The sequence below is a fragment of the Diceros bicornis genome, chromosome 2 (assembly GCF_020826845.1).
Source record: "Diceros bicornis minor isolate mBicDic1 chromosome 2, mDicBic1.mat.cur, whole genome shotgun sequence".
NCBI classification, from domain to species: Eukaryota; Metazoa; Chordata; class Mammalia; order Perissodactyla; family Rhinocerotidae; genus Diceros; species Diceros bicornis.
This window is the reverse complement of record NC_080741.1, coordinates 48,348,737-48,370,151: the sequence shown is the minus strand read 5'-3', so window position 1 is coordinate 48,370,151 and position 21,415 is coordinate 48,348,737. Positions and strand designations below refer to the sequence as shown.

General features: G+C 51.1%; 2 protein-coding genes across 4 annotated transcripts in view; one reads left to right on the top strand and one right to left on the bottom strand.

The window, feature by feature from the left end:
* NBEAL2 (neurobeachin like 2) overlaps positions 1-6,690 on the bottom strand; it is a 30,348-nt gene extending 23,658 nt beyond the window's left edge. For 2 of the 3 annotated variants that reach the window (XM_058556931.1, XM_058556949.1), the window contains exon 1: positions 6,389-6,689. In XM_058556931.1, the coding sequence (XP_058412914.1) occupies positions 6,389-6,439 (51 nt within the window). In that variant the 5' untranslated portion in view covers positions 6,440-6,689. Of the gene's footprint in view, positions 1-6,388 lie in introns of all 3 variants that reach the window. The other variant, XM_058556958.1, reaches the window with a different exon arrangement.
* Positions 6,691-8,875: 2,185 nt separating this feature from the next.
* The window catches only part of CCDC12 (coiled-coil domain containing 12), a 50,024-nt gene continuing 37,484 nt past the window's right edge, over positions 8,876-21,415 (top strand). The window contains exon 1 of the mRNA XM_058557012.1: positions 8,876-9,013. Coding sequence (XP_058412995.1) covers positions 8,918-9,013 — 96 coding nt within the window. The 5' untranslated portion in view covers positions 8,876-8,917. The remainder of the gene's footprint in view (positions 9,014-21,415) is intronic.

Below are 21,415 nucleotides of genomic sequence, written 5' to 3'. Positions count from 1 at the left end.
CCAGGGCTTTTGGACCATTTCTGAACTCTTCCCATTGCAGGCGGGGAAATCGGGGGGCATACACTGCCACAGCTTCAGCTGTACCTCTGAGAATGCTGAAAGCCAGACCTTTGTCCTAGGCCAGGACCACTCATGGTTGCTAGCCAGACAGCCCAAGCTGACCACATGACCCCGGCCCCTGCCTCAGTGACCCCACAGATCCCTGTCTACCGTCAAAATGTGGATCCTTTTTGCCCACTGCAGCTCTGCAGAGCACCTGAAAGCCCAAATTTGACCATGTCCCCCACCCTGACCTGAGGATAAAGGCTCAACTGCTGAGCCTGGCATTCCAGGCCCCTAGGCCAACCAGGGCCTGCTTCTCCAGCCTCTCTGTCCCTCCCCACCTGTGATTCACATCCTCTGTCCAGGCCTCTGCCCACCCCATGCCCCACTGCACTCTGTGACTTGGGCTTTTGGTACTTAAGCAGGAACCTCCCATCCTCCTCATGGCTATCACCTGGCTTGGCCCTCCCAGACCTGGGCGGGCCCCTCAAACTCTGCACCCTCCCACTTTCTGTCCCTAGAACCACACCCTCAGCCTATCCAGTCCTGCAAACTTCCAGCAGATCCAGCTGGGCTGGATTCAGGGCTAAGGCAATCAAGGCAGCCTTTGTGTGCTCTGGAGGGGGCATGAGGGGTCTCTAAGCACAGTACTAGATGGGCGGACGGGTGAGCTGCCTGTCCTGCCTCTGTGGCTCTCACCTCTTCTCTCTGGGAGGCCTCAGCCGACCTCTGACCTGGGCCGCATGGCTTGAGGCTGCAGTGCTTGGAGGTAGGGGCATCCCTGCAGGGACTAGGGCCAGGAGGCAGAGCAGGGCAGGGGCCCAAAAGCATGGTGGCAGTGCTGCATGCAGAGGGGTCCAGAGCCAGGAAGAGGTGGCTGTGGTGCTTAGACTCCCCACATTCCTCTCAAGAGGCTCTGCCTCAGCCGGCTCCTCGCTCCCTTTCCAGCTCTGAGCAGGAACACTGCACAAGGCCAGCCCAGTCCTACCTCAACCTGACTGGGCCAGGGTCCCAATCCCCCACCCCTCCCCTGAAGGCAGGTCAGGAGCAGCCACACACACTCCTCCCCAGGGCCCTGCAGTAGGGGAGAAAGCTGTGGGTATAGAGGAGGTCAGTGTCCCTGGGAGGAGGGGGTCTCATAGTCACCTCTGTGGGAACCCAATCTATACCCAACAGCCCTGAGGGCACTCAGTGCTGGGGCTGAGGGGCTCCCAAGGGCTGGTTAGGCCAAATAGTCCCTGGGTGGGCATGGAACTGCCACTTCCCCAGAACTGTGAGGTAACCCGGGAGGGCTGAGAGCAGCCCACTGTGGCGTGGATGGGTGGGTGGGGCTGTCTGCAGGAGGACATGAACCACTGAACTGCCTGACACTGTGCTTCCCTTAGACCTGCTTGCCCTACCCCAAGCCTGATAGCAGCCCTGGCTTGCCCTATGTCTCACCTCAAGGCCCAGACCTTGCCTCAAACTCCCCATCCCCACTCCATCCCCACCTCACTCGGGCTTTACAATGGGGCAATACACAGATTCCTTAAACAGCACCGGGCACCTGGTGCACCTCCAGTAGACATCTGTTATCACCACTGTCTGATCAGCTAGTAACCTACCCTATCACAAGCTTTAAGGCAAGTCCACAGCCTCCGTTCACATCTGAAGCCCTGCATGGCTGGTGCCCACCTCACCTCCAGCCTTGGCACCCCACATCCACTGGATGCCCAGCCCAAGGGCATTATTTGCTGTCCCCACCCCCACACGTCTGCATGTGCTCTGCTCTCCATGCTTCCTCTGCCTAAATGCTCCCCAGAGCTAGTATCTTTCCCAAGACCCACCCCTGTCTGGTGCTTCAGAGGTTGGGCTTATCAAACTAAATCAGTGGTTGAGGGCATGGGTTCTGGAGTCCAGACCTGGTTCTCATGCTTGGTAGCTTGGTACTTAGCATTAATCTCTTTGTGCTTCAGCTGCCTCTTTAAAACCATCCCTTTGCTTAACGGGTAAAGGCTCTCCAACCACACCCACCAGCACGTGGTAAGGTGAGTAGGCGATCCATCCCCAAATCCAGGGGCTCTGCCTTCCCAAGCCCTTGGCATTCTAGGGCAATACTCATCTCCCCGCCCACTTCCATGAGTGACAGATGAGTGGCAGACCCTGGCTTACTGGCAGAACCAAGGTCTCATGGGCCACTCCCCAGTCGGCTGTCCCAGGCAGGTAGAACAGAAGTATGTTGATGGGCACCATGTTAGGCTAAGAGCAGAGTGGGGAGAGAAGATCAGAACTTAGTGGGTGACTCTTCCCAGTCAGAGCTGCCTGGGTGGTAGTGTGCACCCCATCTCTGGGGACAGGCAAGCAGAAATGAGACAGGGTGGGGTGGGGTCTGATCAGGATGACCTCATTCAGGCCTGGCGGTCTCCCTTCTCAGCACTGGGAAGGGGATGGCAATGTTAAGCCAAAGGTGGCTTCTGGCTACACCAGGAGAACTAGAGGTCAGACGTGGAGGACCTCAGGGCAAGGAATGAAGCAGAAAGATGGGGACTTGCCAGGGGCAGGGACAGCTGAGGATAGTGGTCTGAGTGCCCAGGTAGCTGGGCCAGTCTCTTCTCTCTTACCTGGGAAGGGGGTCTTGACAGGGGTGGACCTTCTGGTCTCTACAACACCCCCCGGGGCTTAACCTTCCCCTTCTATCACTATGGAAACTGAGAATTTCCTTCCAGGGTCCCCATAGTAACTGACCCTGTTTCCATGGGGACCCCACACTTCCACATCAGCTCCCCAGTTGCCATAGCAACTCCAGAGATTACCAGCCCCTCCCCCAACCCTGGGCTCTGTGCTACTCTCCCCATCACCTCAGTCCCACCCTGTCCAGTTGCCTTGGTAATTAATGAAGGCAGGGAAGAAGAAACCCTGGTTGCCCCTTTGAGGTATGGAGGGGGGCCAAGCACCAAGGAGGCTATTCTACCTTCCTTTTTCCCATTTCAAGAGGGTAAACTGAGGCACAGGAAGGAATATGACCCAGCTAAGGTCCCACGGGTAGCAGAGGGCCTGACCAGGTTTCCATGAGGCAATAGAAAGAGTTCATCAGGCAGGAGTGAGGGACCAGGGAGGGGTGGGCAGAGCAAGGTCAACCCCAGCTCTGACCTGACCTCCCTGGAACCCTGAGTCTTCAATGGCATAACTGGAGAGTTCAGCCTGGGCTCCCTACTTGTAACCTGAATGTTTGTCCTGTCCTGCCCTTTGTGACCCTGTGTGCCATGCCCCTCAGCTCTCATGCCCTCCAGTGCTCCCTTTCACTGGGGCTGTGGAGCAACACTACTGATCCAGGCTGAAAAGGGGCCACTCATTTGCATGTTATTTTGCATAACTTTTCAATACTGCCCAACTGCCAGCCTGTGGGGTGCTGTCCCCAGTCTCCTCATCCTCTCACCCCCTTCCTACACCCACCCCGGGGAAGCCCTGGTGGGTTGAGTCCTCTGGATGTGCCCCTACCCATCCACCAGGCCTCCCCCTCACTCCTGACCACTTGCCTCTCGAATTTCCCACCGCCAACAGCTCCTGCTCCGTTCCTGTCCCCTCAGCCCTCAAGTCCCAAACTCAGCCTCCTCTGGCATGACTTCCCTGATCGGTCACTGCTGTGGGGCCTATCTCCTCCATCCAGCAATTCAGCTAATATCCAAGGAGCACCTACCATATGTGAGGTGCTGGGGAAACCACAACATAGCCAGCACAATAAGGGTTAACATGGGGACATGCCTGAGCTGAGGTCCAGCTTGGTCTGAGGGGACAGGGAGGAATGCTCCTCAAACGGGAGGGAGAAGGCTCCATGCAGAGGAAATAGCTTGTGCTGTCCCCGGGTGCAGACCCACCGAGGCTTCCTGCCCACAGGACTAGACCCTTCCTGGGGAAAGTTACAGAGGATGGAGGCTGGGCTGGAGCTCTGCCAGACCCTGCCCCAAACTTGTCTGACAATCTTGGTATGACCCTGCCTTGGTTTCCCCACTAGGGCTCTGAGGGGCTCAGACTGGGTGATGTCCAGGGGCACTCTGGCCTTCCTTCCTCCTTCAGTTGTCACCCACAGCTTCCTCCCCCAGGGGACTCCATGGCCCCCAGCTGAGCAGGGGCCTCAAAGGTGGGGGGTGGGCAGGTCTGAACCTAGGGTCTGTGAGAAGGAAGGGCAGAAAGGGGGGTGCTCCCCAGGGCAGGCCCAGATCCACAACTGGGGAAACAGGTTTGCTAGCTGATGTCAGCTCTCACTGCTGAAGGGAGGGGTGCAGGTGTTGGAGGAGCCTTCTAGCCGGGTGGTGGCCAACTCAGGGGTCTCTGAACACCATCTCTCAGTTCAAGCCCTTACCTTATCTGACCCCCTCCCCCTAGCACACACACAATAGGTCCCTAGCAGGGTTCAAAGTAGCACAGCCACCACTCGCCAGGAGCCCAGCACAGAGGGGTGGGGATCTTGTTCCATGTTCTGGGAGGGGAGCAGGACCAAGCAGGCAGGAAGGCAGTGCTAGGAGGCTGGCTGGAGCTTCCTCTCCCCAGGCGGCCTGGCCCCGCCTGGCTCCCCAGTTCACACTCACATCCTGGATTTGTTTGCCTGGCCCCAGGCTGCCCCCTGCCTGCCCAGGCTGCCAAGGCTACAACCAGCCAGCCTGTGTCCCATACCTGCCTTGTCAGGTAAGGAGCTGGAGGGGGAGAGGGAACTCAGCACAGATCCTGAGGAAATAGAGGGGTTGACCATTTGCAGAGCTCAGCTAGAAGGGGCAACGGGAGACAACCATGCTGGAGGCACAGTCCTGGGAGACGGTACCAAGTCACCCTCCCCCCAGCAGCATGCCACCCAACCTGAAGACCCACCATTAACATCCCTCAGACTCATCACCTGGTTCAAGCTCCCCTTCACCTGGTCACAGGTGAAGAAACTGAGGACCAAGAACCTGTCCATGGCCACAGGGGGCAATCAGAGGCATGGGAGCCAGGGGCAGGTTTCCTTCCGAATCTTTTGCTCCTTCACAAGGACTAAGTCTTGGAGATGGAGACAAAGAGGCTGGGTTGAGGGGACCCAATGGGGCTAGCGAAGCAGGAGCCTTCTCTGGCCTGGACCAGCCATACTGGCTACCCCTCTGCAGAGCCCAGGCCACGCCTGAGGTCAAGGCTGTGCCAAATTTACAAATAGGGAAGCAAAGGCTCAGAATTGTAAAGAGCTTGCCCTGGGTCACATCAAAGAGGGACCGTACTCCATGCACTGCCTCCTGCCAGGGGCCTGGACCTCTCACCACCTGAGCGGATTCAAGAAGCTGTGGCCCTTATGGCCTGGATTCCAGGTCCCTGGGGTCCCAGACCTGGCCTGCAGTCCTGGGAGACAGTCAGCCAGCCTCTTCACAGCGGGCCAACTGATCTGAGCATGAACTTCCCCCCAGTGACGAGATCAGGGGCACACAATAGTCCATTGTGCCCATGACACACCTGAGCCAGGAGCACGATGCCAGGCAGGTTCAGGGAGGGAGGCTGGTGCTGGGTGAAGGGGGGGGGTTACCTTGGGATCCTGCCTTGCTGAGGATGCAGAAGGAAAGTGGGGGCCTATGTGTGTGAGGCAGAGTTTAGGGACACTTGGGTCAGAGTCACTCTCTTCAACTTCTGAGGCCACTTGAGGTAGTCTCTGAGACAGGATGGGGACTTCAGGAAGAAAGGACCTCCCTCCATCCCTTCCAAACATCCCTCCTAGCTCACCCCCAACCCCCACCTTCTGTATCCAAGGCAAATCTTTTCTTCTGGCTGGACCCCCGGGTTTACCCCCACGGGCGTGGGGTGGGGCCGCCTCGGATCAGGGAGGAGGTCACCACTGCCGGTTCGCTGGGGGTACGAGGGTATGAGTTTACTCAAGTCGAACCACAGTAGGGACCGCGCCCCCGGCCTGCCAGGACCCCCGACCCACTCAGACTCGTTGACCGAGTACCCCACGGGGCCGCGCCCACAGGAGGGGCAAGCCCCAATTCAAAACTAAGCCCCCCTGCCCCTCACGACCCGGCCAGTCTCTCGTTTATTTTCCGGCCTCAGTTTCCCCATCTGTAAAAGGGGGAAGTGCCCGGCGGTCTTGGTCCAGGCCCCTCTCCTCGGACACGACTGAGGCTGCGCAGTCCCCACCCAAGAGGCTCTTGTGAGGTGCGCGGCCGCGAAGGTCGTCCCCCAGGTATAAGTGCCAGAGGCACCGGCGGGCCGGGGACGCACACGTGTGTGCGGAGCCCGAGCACGCCCGCTAGCGCGCGCATCTAAGCGGCCCGGGTGGCGCGGGGCGCAGGTGCAGCAGGCGCGGGGCGCGCGGAGCTGGGGGCACGGCGGGCGCGGGGCGGGGCGGGCTCACCTGCGCGTAGTAGAGCAGCCACAACTCGTAGAGCCGCTCCGAGGCGGCCATGGCCCGGCCCGGCTCCGGCCTTGCTGCGCGCCACCTGCCGCCGCCGCCTCCTCCGCGCCGCCCGCCGGTTGCCCTCGGCCAGGCCCATGGGCGGAGGGCGTCACTCCGGGGCGGAGCGGCGCCGTACTACTGGGGGAAGTAGTACTGGCCCCCGCCTCGCTGAGCCACCCAAGTCTGCATGCTCCTCCTCCTCCCGGCCGTCCGCCGCCTGGCTTCCTGCATTTCGCTGCCGCCACCGCCGCCCCGCCTCTCCCGGGACTGTGCAAAGGGCGGGGAGCCCGGCGGGAGGAGGAGCCTGAGGTCAGGGAGCCCCGCAGCCCCACCCTCCTCCGTCAGCGCCCCTACCAGCGCCTCGGGAAGGGCTAATCTGAGCCTCCCGTACGCGGTCAGGGATTCCAAATCCGGGGTCAGGGATTCCAGATTTGCCCTAGGGTCTAGATCCGCACCAGGACGCAGCCCGCCCGGCTGGAATTGCCACCATTCGTCCAAGGGACAGCCTCGCGGGGTGGAAGGGAAGGGGGACCCTGCAGATGGCGAGGGTCCTTCAACAAGTGTGTAATGATTACAACAACCATGACGACCACTTGTAGAGTTTACCACGTGCCAGGTGCTGTTCTAAGTGCTTTATGGGGAGACCGAAGTGCCACTATTTTGCTCCTATGTGGAGCAGAATGGAGGGGGGTGGGATCAGAGAGCAGCAGGACAAACCTGAAATACCTCCGGGGGAGCAGTGCCCTCCATCTGTCAGGCAGATCCCTGGGAAATTAGGCAATCTTTGAGGTTCCCCTCCTCCAGGAAGCTTCCTAGAGGCTCCCTCCACTCCAGGGCCCAGCACTTGCTTCACATCTTTTGTTTTCTTTAACCTTAAGAGATTAGAGGCACGTAGGTGCCTCATGCCTCTGTTTTACAGATGGAGAATCTGAGGCCCAGATGGGCCAGATGAGGACCCCCTGGGCAGCCAGGGACAGCCTGGACAGGGACAGAAGCCTGACTGACTCTGCTGGACCACTGCTACCATCACCCCTTGGCCCGTCCCCCTAGCAGGCCTAGGAGGTGAGGGCTCCCCCTACCTGTTGTTGGGCAGGGCTCAGAGCCTTTGTTGGACCTGGGGGGAACTTTGTGCAGCCCAGATAGCTACCATCAGTTGGAGGAACTGACCAGTCTGGAGCCTTCTAGACCTTGGGTGGCCAAGAGAAGACAGACTGTCCCCATTCCCATTCTGTTCTGTCCTCCTGGCTTTTTGGGCAGTCCCTTCATTCTGGCATTTTCTCCTGCCCTCTCCATCCCACCTCTGAGCTGACATTTCCTGACCACCTACTACCTGTGTACCAGGTCCTACCTGCATACCAGGCCCAGTCAGGGCACCCCACCCAATGCAGGGAGAGAGTACCAAAACCAGGTTAGTGAGGTCAAGAGGGTCGTTTTGGGGGGAGGCTGGATGGGGGTCTGTGGCACAAGGGCCTCTGAAGGAAGTTGGGAAGGGAGTTGTAGGTGTCCACTTGCTGCCAGCCTGGGAAGGCAGGCCCCAAAGAGGGAATAGCTTTGCGAGAGACAAGTCATGGTGTATGGGGGGGCGGGGGAGGGGGACGGTGTGGCTGTGGGGACCCAGACATGCTCTCAGAAGACCTTGACTTCAGCCAGAGTGCTCTCTCCATTGTCAGGGCATGTTGACTAATGCAGGAAAGACCCTAGCAGCTCCTGCTGGGAAGTGCATCTCGTGGCCACCTGCTGCAGTCGAGGCCAAACCAACTCTCAGCTTAGTTCTCAGGAACTAAGCTCAGAGGGTTCCTTCCAGCCCACTGGGCCCAGGTTGTGGTTTGCTCTTCTCCACGTTGGGTAGTCTGACCCTGGATACTTTGCTGCTCCAGGGAGGTTGGAGGTGGGAGGGGATCATCCACCAGCCCAGAGGGAAACGGCCATCCAGCTAAGCCCTGCACTACGCAGGCTTCGTCTGCTGTGAGTGGACACAGAAGGGGCTAGGGGCCCATGGACAAGTGCATCCAGGGAGCCACTGATACCTGGAAAGGAAGGGAGAGGCAGACCTCTTATTAAGTTGGGGTGAGAGTGGAGAGTCAGGCTTCTTGAAGGCATTCGAGGCTCGAAGGATCAGGACAAGTGGACAAGGATGGGTCAGCGCATTCCAAGCGGCCGGCAGGGAGCGAGCTATCGTTGGCGCTTAGGGAAATCCAGAGCGATCGACGCGCTCTATCTTCTTTCACTCAGGTCTGATTCCATTCGCTGCTTTCTCACTGATTGGCGTTGGACGAATCGAGCCTTAGCGTCTCATTCTTTGTCAGCCCCACACGGGCTAGGCGAGTTGCGGGCGAGGAAGAGGGCGGGCCCTCCTATAGCAACTCAGCATTGATTGGCTTTCAGGACTTCCTGCTCTCCCATTCTCGTCCCTGGGTTGGCCGTGAGAGGGTCATCTACTCCTTGGGCCTGCGCGATGCGGGACGAGAGACGAGGAGGGTGGGCAAGATGGCGGCCACTACGGCCGGTGTGGGCCGGCTAGAGGAAGAGGCGTTGCGGCGAAAGGAAAGGCTGAAGGCCCTACGGGAGAAAACCGGGCGCAAGGTGAGGAATGCGGAGTGAGGGCCATGGCTGAGGTAGCCAGCGTTCAGATCCGGAACAGGGACGAGAAGGCAGAGGACTGCCAGGATCAAGGCAACTGCCGTGAACGCGCATGCGCGCGCCGCTGGAGCATGCGCGAGGAGTCGGGGCCCGCCCTCCAAGTGTGGTGCTTGCGGGCGACGAGACTCTTCCAGCGCCGGTGTCCTCGTCGCGCATGCGCGGGCGTGGTGGCGCTCTGGCCAGCGCGCCGCGGGCCTTTGGCTCTTCCCGTTTCTCGTGTGGGTTTCCAGGGCTGCTTCCAGTTTCAGATGCTCTTTGGTTTAAGCGTGATTTGTTCGAGTCTGAGCGCCCTGAATATTCCGTTTCCCCATGACCTAGGTGGTCATCCACCCCTGGTGAAATTCTGTGAGTGTGGCAGACCCTCACCTGGCCGTCTGCGCGCCTTGGGCAAGACGGCGCGGGACTGTGCCCTGGGAACCCAACTGGACCGTTGAGTTAAAAAGGAAAGACCCATTTCTAGGTCAGGATGGACCTCGGAGAAAGAGGATGGCGCTTTGTTTTTTCCCAGGCTACTTCTCTGGGGATGGACCTGCTAGTCCTGTTAGTTGCCAAACTTGGAAGCATTTTTCCTTGCTCTTGTTTGACACCAGAATGGTCTGATTCCATTTCTACTATGTTGATCTTTCCGAAGTAATCGAGGGGAAGGAGAACTCTGAGGTTCACTATCTGTGTGCAAACTCTGGCCCTGTCAGTTGGGGCTGTGAGACTTGGGACAGATTGCTTCATTTCCGTGAGCCCCGGTTTCTTCATGTCTGCAGTGCAGGATAACAACCCTTACACATTCATTCTCACTGGGTTATTTTGAGAGCTAAAAGGATAATTTGTATGAAAGGGCCCTAGAGACTACGGAGGGTGGAGGTTGTTGGTTCTGCTGTTGTTGGATGGGCGAAGACTCTGTCCTCAACTCTACAAAGTACAAAGGATATTAAATATCTAGACCTGTGAGGGATGGAGGGAAACAGGGACTCACTTTTCAACTTTAAAAAATAAGGCTGGTCTCTCTGGCCTCTGTTTCCTTTCTGTGTGGCTGTCTGGTGTCCTGTGGGAAAGCGAAAGGGGAAGTAATAGAGAGTGAAAGCTACCCAGATTGGCTTCTGCCTTTGCTGGCAACTTGTCAGACCTGTCAGACAGTTATCCTTGCAAACTACCTGGCCCAGGGAAGCTCAAGCCTCAGCCTTTCAAACAGTGGCTAGCCAACCTGTGCTGTTGGTTTAGATTTAGAACCCAGATTAGGGTTTAGATTATTGGGACTGGGTTTGAGGTTGGAATACAAAGGACATAGAAAGATCACATCCTCAGGGCCCGTTGCCATGGGAAGGATGCCTCAGGCCAACAGGAGAACTGGCCTTTAAAGAGGGATTCTTTCAGTGGGCTGAAAATATGGCCTGATTGTTTTTTCTTTACTTTTTTTTATTGTGGTAGAATATGCATACGTCAAATTTACCGTTTTACATGTACAATTCAGTGGCATTAAGTACATTCATGATGTTATGTAACTATACCACTATCTATTTCCATCCCAAATGGAAACTCTGTGCCCATTAAACGATAATTCCCCATTCCCCTCTCGTCCCAGCCTCTGGCCACCACCATTCTACTTTCTGTCTCTGTGAATTTGACTACGTTAAGTTTCTCATATAAGTAGAATCATACAGTATTTGTCCTTCTATGACTGGCTTATTTCACTCAGCATAATGTCTTCAAGGTTCATCCGTGTTGTAGCATGTGTCAAAATTTCATTCTTTTTTAAGGCTGAATAATATTCCATTGTATGTATACTACATTTTGTTCATTCATCTTGGGTTGTTTCTAGCTTTTGGCCCTTGTGAGTAATGAATGTACAAATATGTGTTTGAGTCCCTGTTTTCAATTCTTTGGAGTTTAAACCCGGAAGTGGAATTTTTGAATCATATAGTAATTCTATGTTTAACTTTTTTTTTTTTCGAGGAAGATTGGCCCTGAGCTAGCATCTGTTGCCAATCTTCTTCTTTTTTCTCCCCCAAAGCCACAGTGCATAGTTGTATGTCCTAGTTGTAGGTCCTTCTAGTTCTTCTTTGTGGGACGTCGCCTCAGTATGGCTTGATGAGTGGTGAGTATTCTGCGCCCAGGATCTGAACCGGTGAACCCCCGGGCTGCTGAAGTGGAGTGCGCGAACTTAACTGCTATGCCACTGGTCCGGCCCCTGTTTAACTTTTTAAGGAACTACCATACTGTTTTCCACAGCAGCTGCATGATTTTACATTCCTAACGGCAGTGCACAAGGATTCCAACTTCTCCACATCCTCATCAACACTTGTTATTTTCTGTTTTGTTGATTATCGCCACCCTAAAGGGTGTGAAATGGTATCACGTTGTGGTTTTGTTTTACATTTCTCTAATGGTTAGTGATGTGTATGGCTATTTGTGTATTTTCTTTGGAGAAATGCCTCTTCAGGTCCTTTGCCCATTCTTTTTGTTTTTTGTGAGGAAGATTAGTCCTGAGCTAACATCTGCTGCCAATCCTCCTCTTTTTGCTGAGGAAGATTGGCCCTGGGCTAACATCCGTGCCCATCTTCCTCTACTTTATATGGGACGCCGCCACAGCATGTCTTGATAAGCAGTGCATTGCTCTACTCCCGGGATCCAAACCTGCGAACCCCAGGCTGCTGAAGTGGAGCATGCAAACTTAACCACTACGCTACCTGGGTGGCCCACATTTGTGTGTGTGTGTGTGTGTGTGTGTGTGTGTGTGTGTGAGGAAGATTAGCCCTGAACTAACATCTGTTGCCAGTCCTCTTTTTGCTGCGGAAGATTGGCCCTGGGCTAATATCCATGCCCATCTTCCTCTATTTTATGTGGGATGCCTACCACAGCATGGCTTGATAAGTGGTGTGTAGCTGCGTGCCCAGGATCCAAACCCATGAACCCCGGGCCACCAAAGGGGAGCGTGCAAACTCAACCACTATGCCACCGGGCCAGCCCCCCTTTGCCCATTTTTTAATTGGATTTTTTGTTCTTGTTGAGTTGTAGGAGTTCTTAATATATTCTGGATATTAACTTCTTATCTGATATGTGATTTGTGGATATTTTCTCCCATTCCCAAGTTTGTCTTTTCACTTTCCTGATGATGTCCATTGCACAAAGTTTTTAATTTTGATGAAGTCCAATTTATCTCTCTTTTCTTTCGTTGATCCTGCTTTTGGTATCATACCTAATGAACCATTGTCAGATCCAAGATAATGAGCTTTCCCCCTATATTTTCTTCTAAGAATTTTACAGTTTTAGCTCTGGCATTTAGGTCTTTGATCCATTCTGAGTTGATATTTGTCTGTGGTATAGTGTAAGGGTCTGATACATTCTTTTGCATGTAAATATCCAGCTTTCCCAGTACCATTTGTTGAAAAGACTGTCCTTTCCCTATTGAATGGTCTTGGCACCCTTGTTGAAAAATCATATGACCATATGTTTATGTCTGGGCTCTCTGTTCTATTGTATTAGTCTATATATCTGTCCTTATGCCAGTACCATATTGTTTTGATTACTGTAGCTTTGTAGTAAGTTTTGAAATCAGGAAGTGTGAATCCTCCAACTTAGTTCTCTTTCAAAATCATTTTGGCTATTTGAGATCCCTTGAGATTCCATATGAATTTTAGGATGGATTTTTCTATTTGTGCAAAAAACAACATTGATGTGTTTTTTTTGTTTTGTTTTTGATGAGGAAGATTGGCCCTGAGCTAACGTCTCTTGCCAATCCTCCTGTTTTTTTTTTTCTGGTGAGGAAGACTAACCCTGAGCTAACATCCATTGCCAATCCTCCTCTTTTTGCTGAGGAAGATTGGCCCTGGGCTAACATCTGTGCCCATCTTCCTCTATTTTATGTGGAACGCCTACCACAGCATGGCTGGGTAAGCAGTACGTGGGTCCACGCCCGGGATCTGAACCTGTGAAACCTTGGGCCGCTGAAGCGGGGCGTGTGAACTTAACCGCTATGCCACTGGTCCTGCCCCTCAATCCTCCTCTTTTTGCTGAGGAAGATTGGCTCTGAGCTAACATCCATGCCCATCTTCCTCCATTTTGTATGTGGAATGCTGCCATAGCATGGCTTGATGAGTCGTGTGCTGGTCTGTGCTGGGGATTCGAACCTGCGAACCCTGGGCTACCAAAGTGGTGCGCACGAACTCAACCACTATGCCACCGGGCCAGCCCCACCATTGAGATTTTGATAGAGATTATGTTGAATCTGTAGATCATTTTGTTTTTCTTTTTCTTTCTTTTTTTTTTTTTTGGTGAGGAAGATTGGCCCTGAGCTAATACCTGTTGCCAATCTTCCTCTTTTTGCTGAGGAAGATTGGCCCTGAGCTAACATCCGTGCCCATCTTCCTTTACTTTATGTGGGATGCTGCCACAGCATGGCTTGACAAGTGGTGCGTCAGTGCACATGCAGGATCCGAACCTGTGAACCCTGGGGCGTCAAAGTGGAGCGCACGCACTTAACCACTTGCACCACTGGGCTGGCCCCGAATCTGTAGATCATTTTGAATAGTATTTACATCCTAACAATATGGAGTCTTTCAGTCCATGAGCGTGGATGTCTTTCTGTTTATTTAAGTCTTTAATTTCTTTCAGCAATGTTCTCTTGTATAAGCTTTTAGCCTCCTTGGTTAAAATTGTCCAAGTCTTTAGCCTCTTGGGTTAAATTTATTCCTAAGTATTTTATTCTTTTTGGTGCTGTTGTAAATGAGATTGTTTTCTTAATTTCCTTTTCAGATTGTTCATTGCTAGTGTATAGAAGTGCAGCTGATTTTTGTCTGTTGACTTCATATCCTGGAACTTGGCTGAATTCATTTATTCTAAGAGTTTTTTTATGGACTCTTTAGGGTTTTTCTGCATATAAGATCATGTCATCTGTGAACTTTTTCTGTTCTAATTTGGATGCCTTTTCTTGCCTAATTGCTCTGGCTAGAACTTTCAATACCATGTTGAGTAGAAGTGGTGAAAGCAGGCATCCTTGTTTTGTTCCTGATCTTAGGGGAAAAGCTTTCAGTCTTTCACCTTTGAGTGTGATGTTCACTGTGGGTTTTTCAAATATGGCCTATATCACGTTGAGGAAATTTCCTTCTATTTTAGTTTGTTGAGTGTTTTTTATCATGAAAGGGACTTGAATTTTGTCAAATGCTTTTCCTTCATCAATTGAGGTGATCATGTGTTTTTTCTTTTTTTCCCTTCATTTTATTATTGATTTTTGTATGTTAAACCATCGTTGTATCCCAGGAACAAATTCCACTTGGTCATGGTGTATAATCCTTTTAATATGTGGCCAAATTCAGTTTGCTAGTATTTTGTTGAGGATTTTTGCATCAGTGTTCATGAGGGATACGGGTCTATAGTTTTCTTTTCTTAAAGTGTCTTTGGCTTTGTCAACTTAAAAAGTAAATTGGCCAGTGGTTTTACCCACACAACGAGTTTATTTGGGAATAGCCAGAGGAACTGCAGGCTATGATGGATGATAGGTAAATCCAGTGAAACAAAGGAAGGGGCTTGCTTTTATAGAGGGAAAGGGGGATTTGGGAGGGGCTGCAATAAACAAAAAGTCCATTGGAGGAAACTAGGAGTCCCAAGTGTAGAGGCTTTTCATTGGCTGGGTTGTTAGTCTCTTGTTGGCTGGGGTATTGCTTGGGGAGAAAAGAAATCTTCCTTTCTCCTGCTGGGTAGTAAAGAAGTAAACGCCTTTTGCCCAAGATGCAAGCCTGTGACTCTTCCTGTTTGGAGTAATTGACAGTGTATAATAGAGCATGAGGGCTCCCCCTACCGGCCTTCCTGACTTCAATTTAATTGAGGTTTCCTTTATTCATTTTCACAGCTTTGGAATCAGGGTAATGCTAACCTCATAAAATGAGTTAGGAAGTATTCCCTCCTCTTCAATTTGTTGGGAAGAGTTTGAGAAGGATTGGTATTAATTCTTCTTTAAATGTTTGGTAGAATTCCCCAGCGAAGCCATCTGGTCTTGGGCTTTTCTTTGTTGGGAGGTGTTTGATTACTTAATCAGTCTCCTTGTTTGTTATAGGTCTATTCAAACTTTTTATTTCTTCATAAGTCAGTTTAGGTACATTGTGTGTTTCTAGGAATTTTTCCATTTCATCTACATTACCCAATTTGTTTCCATACTGATTGCTATTTTAATTGAGTTTAACCTTCACAATTCTGGATTCGGAAAGCTCTTGGCTGTGAACTCATTTCTGAAAAATGTGCATTTGGAAATCACATGGCTTCTCTCTTGGAATGGAGAGCTCACTGGCCTTTAGAGTTTCCTTGCATCCTTTTTTTTTTTTTTAATAATTTTTATTTATTTATTTATTTCCCCGAAGCCCCAGTAGATAGTTGTATGTCATAGTTGCACATCCTTCTAGTTGCTGTATGTGGGATGCGGTCTCAGCATGGCCAGAGAAGCAGTGCATTGGTGCGCGCCCAGGATACGAACCCTGGCCGCCAGCAGTGGAGCGCGCGCACTTAACCGCTAAGCCACGGGGCCGGCCCTTTGCATCCTTTTTAAGAAACAAGAGTTATTGTGAAGCCACATTCTTGACTCCACTGGAAGCTTTTTCCTTTGCTGGTGTGCCTTTACTATCCAGGAGCTCCTGATTTTCCCACTCTATCTAATCGTTTTCCTGCTTGGGGGCGGTGTTGGAATTGTCTGTTGACTCTTTGGTTTCCAGGCTGTGGTGTCAATGATAGATAAGTGGCAGGTGATGAAGTGTTGTTTGGCTTGGTTCAAAATGGACTTTTGGAGCTGGTAATTCATTCCTTCCACAGACGTATACCAAATAGCTACTGTGTGCCAGTTGTTCAGGCACTGGAGGTATAGCAGTGAATGAACAAAGCAGACGGAAGTCTCTGCCCCACGCAGCTTTCATTTAGCTGGAGAGACACATGGTGTAATTTTCTTTATTAAAGACAACAGTGTTTTCAGATTTCATATGGTTAATGATACCACCTGCCTGACTTATCTGGTCTTGATGCAACCCTGAAAAGAAGGAAGGAGGAGGGTTAATTTATAGGTGGAAGCACTAAGGCCATTAAACGTGAGGTGGTTTGCCCAAGGTCCCATAACTAGGAGGTATCCCAGGTGAGTGTTAGGGTTGGGAGGGACCATGAGGACAAATGATGACTCTTTATGCACTGACTTGGACTAGTTGCCCGGATGCAGAGTGGGGGTGGGTTGAGAAACTTCGCTATATACATTCTGATACCTTTTAGGTTTTGTGAATTACCTGCTCAAAAAAACAACAGTAGAAAAGATTATAGGCCCCAGGTCCAAGCTGCCTGTACATACATGCCTTAATCTCCTCTGGATCCTGATTCTGGCCTGCCTTCCCGCTGACAAGGATGAGTGTAGCCTTATTTGCCACAGTTCATTTTGTGTGTGTGTGTATGTGTGTGTATTTGCTTTTATTATGGTAAAACATAAAACTTGCCATTTAACCATTTTTCACTGGCAATAAGTATATGCATAATGTTGTGTAACCATCACTACTATTTCCAAACTTTTTCATCACCCTGGACAGAAACTTGTACTCATTAAGCAATAACTCCCCCTTCCTCTCTTACCCCAGCCCCTTGTAACCTGTAATCTACTTTGTGTCTCTCAGAATTTGCCTATTCTAAGTATATCATATAAGTGGAATCTTACAAGATTTGTCCTTTTGTATTTGGCTTATTTCACCTAGCATAAGCATAAATTTTCAAGGTTCATCCATATTTTAGCATGGAACAATTTTATTCCTTTTTAAGGCTGAATAGTATTCCGTTGTATGTATATACACATTTTGTTTATCCATTCATCAACAAGATAAACAACAGGATTTGTTTTTCCTGTTGATGGATAACCTTTTGGCTATTGTGACTAATGCTGCTGTTAGTGTAGTATTGGTGTACTTATTGGTGTATAAGTATCTGCTTGAGTCCCTGTTTTCACTTCTTTTGGGTGTATACCTAAGGAGTTGAATTGCTGGGTCATATAGTAATTCCATGTTTAACTTTTTGAGGAAGTGCCAAACTGTGCCACAGCAGCTGTACCATTTTCTATTTCCACCTGCAGTGCATAAGGGTTCCAATTTCTCTACATCCTTACCAACACTTGTTATTTTCCTTTTTTGAAAAAAAATTATAGCTATCCTAGTATGTGTGAAGTGGTATCTCACTGTGGTTTTGATTTGCATTTCCCTAATGATTAGTGCTGTTGAGCATCTTTTCATGCTTATTTGCCATTTGTATGAGTTCTTTGGAGAAATATCTATTCACGTCCTTTGCCCTTTTTTTTTGGTGAGGAAGATTAGCCCTGAGCTAACATCCGTTGCCAATCCTCCTCTTTTTGCTGAGGAAGATTGGCCCTGGGCTAATATCCATGCGCATCTTCCTCTACTTTATACGTGGGACATCTGCCACAGCATGGCTTGATAAGTGGTGTGTAGGTCCCCACCTGGGATCCGAACCTGGGAACCCCGGGCCGCCGAAGCAGAGTGCGTGAACTTAACCACTATGCCACTGGTCCAGCCCCCTTTGCCCATTTTTTAATCAGGTTCTGTCTTTCTGTTGAGTTCTTTATATATTCTGGGTATTAAACTGTCATCAGATATGGGATTTGCAAATATTTTCTCCCATTCTGTGGGTTGTCCTTTCACTGTCTTTGTGGTGGCCTTTGATACACAAAAGTTTTTAAATTTTGATGAAGTTCAAGTTCTCTATTATCCATTTTTTCTTTCGTTACCTGTGCTTTTAGTGTCGTATTTAATCTCCACAGTTCTTGAGTGATTTTTCTATTAGGGTCAATGCCTGGAAGAAAGTCAAGGGTCTAAAGTTTGAGTTAATTTTCCAGCCCACAGTCATTTTTTGTGGGGCCTGTGAGTGGTGAGGCTGGGGGAGAAGAATGGCCTGCCCACTGCCAGCAGGTAGGAAGCAAGGAGTCTCCTTCCTCTGGGAGGAAGTGGCTCCTCACTTTTGGTTCAGTCCTCTGATGTGGGGACGAGTCCCCTGTAGGACAGACTCTAGCATTGAGTGCGTTCTCAGCTGGCCCCTGCTGATGGAGAGTGCCTGCTTGTGGGTATGGCTCCTTGCTGGTCCCCTAGCACTCAGGTCCTTCATTGATACCTACTGTGTGCATGGTTTTGCTGGAGATGGCAGGATTTTGGGCATGGGGTTGATTCCCTCATGGTGTTATCTCCCCCCGCCCCACCAGACTATAAACTCATAATTTAGTGATATTATGGAGGAATCAGTCCTGAGGTTGTGACAGATGGAGGCAAAATTAGGGTCATAAGCTTTCTGTAGATTATTCAGCAGTAAAGCTCTGTTGTAGCTGTGCAGCTCGGCAGTTTTACAAAGCACTTCTTTGTTAGCCCACCTGACATGACTGATTTGTGACGGGGCAAGGCAAGAGGTGCTGGGGTGCCCAAGGTCATGGAGCATAAGTGACTCTCCTGGATTCCAGCCTGTGCAAGACCCGCTAGGGGCAGGGAATTCTATACAGGGGGCAGCACTGCCTAAAGCAGCATCCTGCAGGTCAGCCAGCCCAGGTTGACCGGGGAAGGACTACATATGATGTTAGTCTCTACTGCTGAGGTCATTTCCTGGGAAAGCCAGGCTGAGCCTGGAGGCGCTTCATGGGAGGGCAGAGTGGAACTTGAGCTGAGCCATGGAGGATGGGACCAGGAAGGGAATATTGAGGTAGCTGGAAAGCAGTGTTCCAGAGGAGCAGTTCAGAGGTGGGAACATTCAGGGGCACAGAGGGGACAGTGGGGGATGCTTCAGAGGGTTTGACAGCAGGCAGTTGGCAGTAATTGGGGCAGGCGTGAGGTTTGAAAGTGCTGCTGGGTGCTTTGGTGGTCAAGTTCTGCAGGAGCCAGGGCTTCCAGCTGGGAGGGCAGCCAGCCCGGGCACACTTTTCTGTATTATATTTGAACCTCGTTTCTTGATGCTCATCCAGAAGTTCCAAGCTGGGCAAGTAGGTGAACAGTTCAAGGCTGTGTCGATGAAGCTCTGTGGCAACTCTCTATGGTGCTGTCCAGCAGGGCAGTGTGAGGCCACTTTGTCCTCCCCTGACCTCTTCCTCGGCAGCCAAATGGAGGTTCCTAAAAGTAATTAACTTGGCCCAAACACTTGCCCTTGGCTGTTGACTTTCTCAAGCATTTGGCCTGGATTGGGCTGTCTCTTTCTGCCCTGAGACACAGGGAGACTGGTGTTCTGGCTGGCCAACCCCTCAGGGCCAAAGTCTGGCTGTCAGTTTGCAGGTTCAGCAGCAGTTCTTGTTTTTCACCCAGCCCTAGAGATGAGAGCAGCACTGTTCGTGTGACGATGGCAGTGTTCTATATATAATCTATATATAATCTACACTATCCGGTACCATAGCCGCGAGCCACATGTGGCTCTTGAGCCCTTGAAATGTGGCTAACGTGACATTTTATTTATTTTATTTCATTTTAACTAATTTACGTTTAAACAGCCACACTTGACTTATGGCTCCCTTATTGGACAGTGCATCTCTGGAGGACTTGCTCTCTCTATTCCAACTCATAAGGACCATGTCTCTACCTAAACTCCCATTTATTGAGAGCTAAGAGGGAGAGGGTAGGTAGAAACCCAGATGACTATCAGATGAGCCTTGGGGAGCATAGAGTTGGGGCAGGGGGCTTTGAAGTTGTCAGTCTTCGTGGCCAGTGTTTTCAGCAGATGCTTATTCCTGGCCTTCTGTGTGTGCACCTGGTGGAGTTAAATGGTGACAATTCAGAATGGTATCGTTGTGATCTACACGCTCAAGAAACGTGCAGTGTGGAGAGTGGGAGCAGTGCTAAGGGAGAGGAGAGTACATTGATGCTTTCTGACTTGGGTGTACCAGGGAGGGTCCCTGGCCAGTGTGTGGTGAGAATGGAACAGGAAACTGGAAGGAGGGACTTGCAAGTGTTGAGGGGTGCAGAGGGAGGGCAGTGGACAAGAGTCCAGTGTGCTGGGTGAGGAGTCAGACTTGTCCATGGCCTGCTCAAGCCTCAGGAAGTTGCCTTTGACCCTGATCCCATGCGGCCACATCCCCATCCCCAACAGCGTGGTCTGAAGAGGTCCTGTGTTGACAGCCTTTTGCTGGTTGGCAGTCATAACATTTACATGGCAGTTTGTGATGGGATCACACTACTTGTTCAATCTTCAAAGCAGCCCTTTGGGGTAGGTGTTGGTTTATCCATATTTAATAGACCAGGAAACCTGCGGCTGAAGGGACCACTTGCAGCGATGTTTTGGAATGTTGCCAGGGGATGTTGTCCCTTAAGCCCTGGCCTGTATCCCTCTCCACCCCCGATCACACACAGAAATTGCCATCAGGCTGCCTGGTGGGAGCCACGCGGTGTAGTGGAGAGCATGGGCTTTGGAGCAGGGCAGATCTGGTTTAAATCTCAGCCCCATTCATCACATCTGTGGGACCTGGAGCAGATCTTTAAAACTCTGAGCCTCCCTATCTATCCTGGTTTGTAAAATCAAGACAAAGTTTCTGACCTCATCAGTAGCTGGGAGAACAGGAAAGATTTCTGTGAAATGTCTAGTTCGAGGTCTTGCACCTGGGTCTTTTATAAAGGTGGATGTCTGTCTTGGAAGTGGGGAAGTCCAGGTGGTCCTCCAGCCCTCTCTGCTGGGTGATGGTGGGTGGAGCTGCCCCTGTTTCCGTTGAAAGCAAAGAGGGCATCCTCCTGGTCCCTGGCTTTACTCAGCCTAGCCCTAATTCTTTGAAGGTAGAATTCATTTTTAGTGCAAAGTGTTAAATTGATGAGAAAATGAATTTGCAGAGCCACAGCTAAGATGGGGTATGTAATCTCCATTCTTCCCAAGGACTCACCTTCTCTTCCCTAGCTCTGCTCAGACCTGGAGATCTCGGAGCCAGTGAGAGAGAGAACCTGTGGGTGGAGGTTTGGGGCTCCGAGGTTTGGGGCTCCCAACACAGACACCCGTGGATGAACCAGTGTTGAACTTCTGATTGAGTCATCTCTCTGAGGGCCATGACTCATTCATGTGTGAAATAAAGATGCTGGATCAATCAGAAGATCTCAGACCTACCTGTGCTTCAGCATCACCTGAGGAGACAATTTGCAATCTCTTCTCTGGCCCCACCCCAGGCCTCCTGTTGGGATCTTGATGTGGAGCCTAGAAGTCCATACGTTTTTAAAGGCCCCCAGATGATTCATTTTTCTGGAAATCTCTGATTACTACCTTGACATCCTATCATTGGAAGTAGAACACCTCCTTTCCCTGGAGCATTAGCTGCCCATCCTCGCTACACGAACTCTTCATCCAGCCACCAAACAAGTATTTATTGAAGACCAGCTGTGTGCC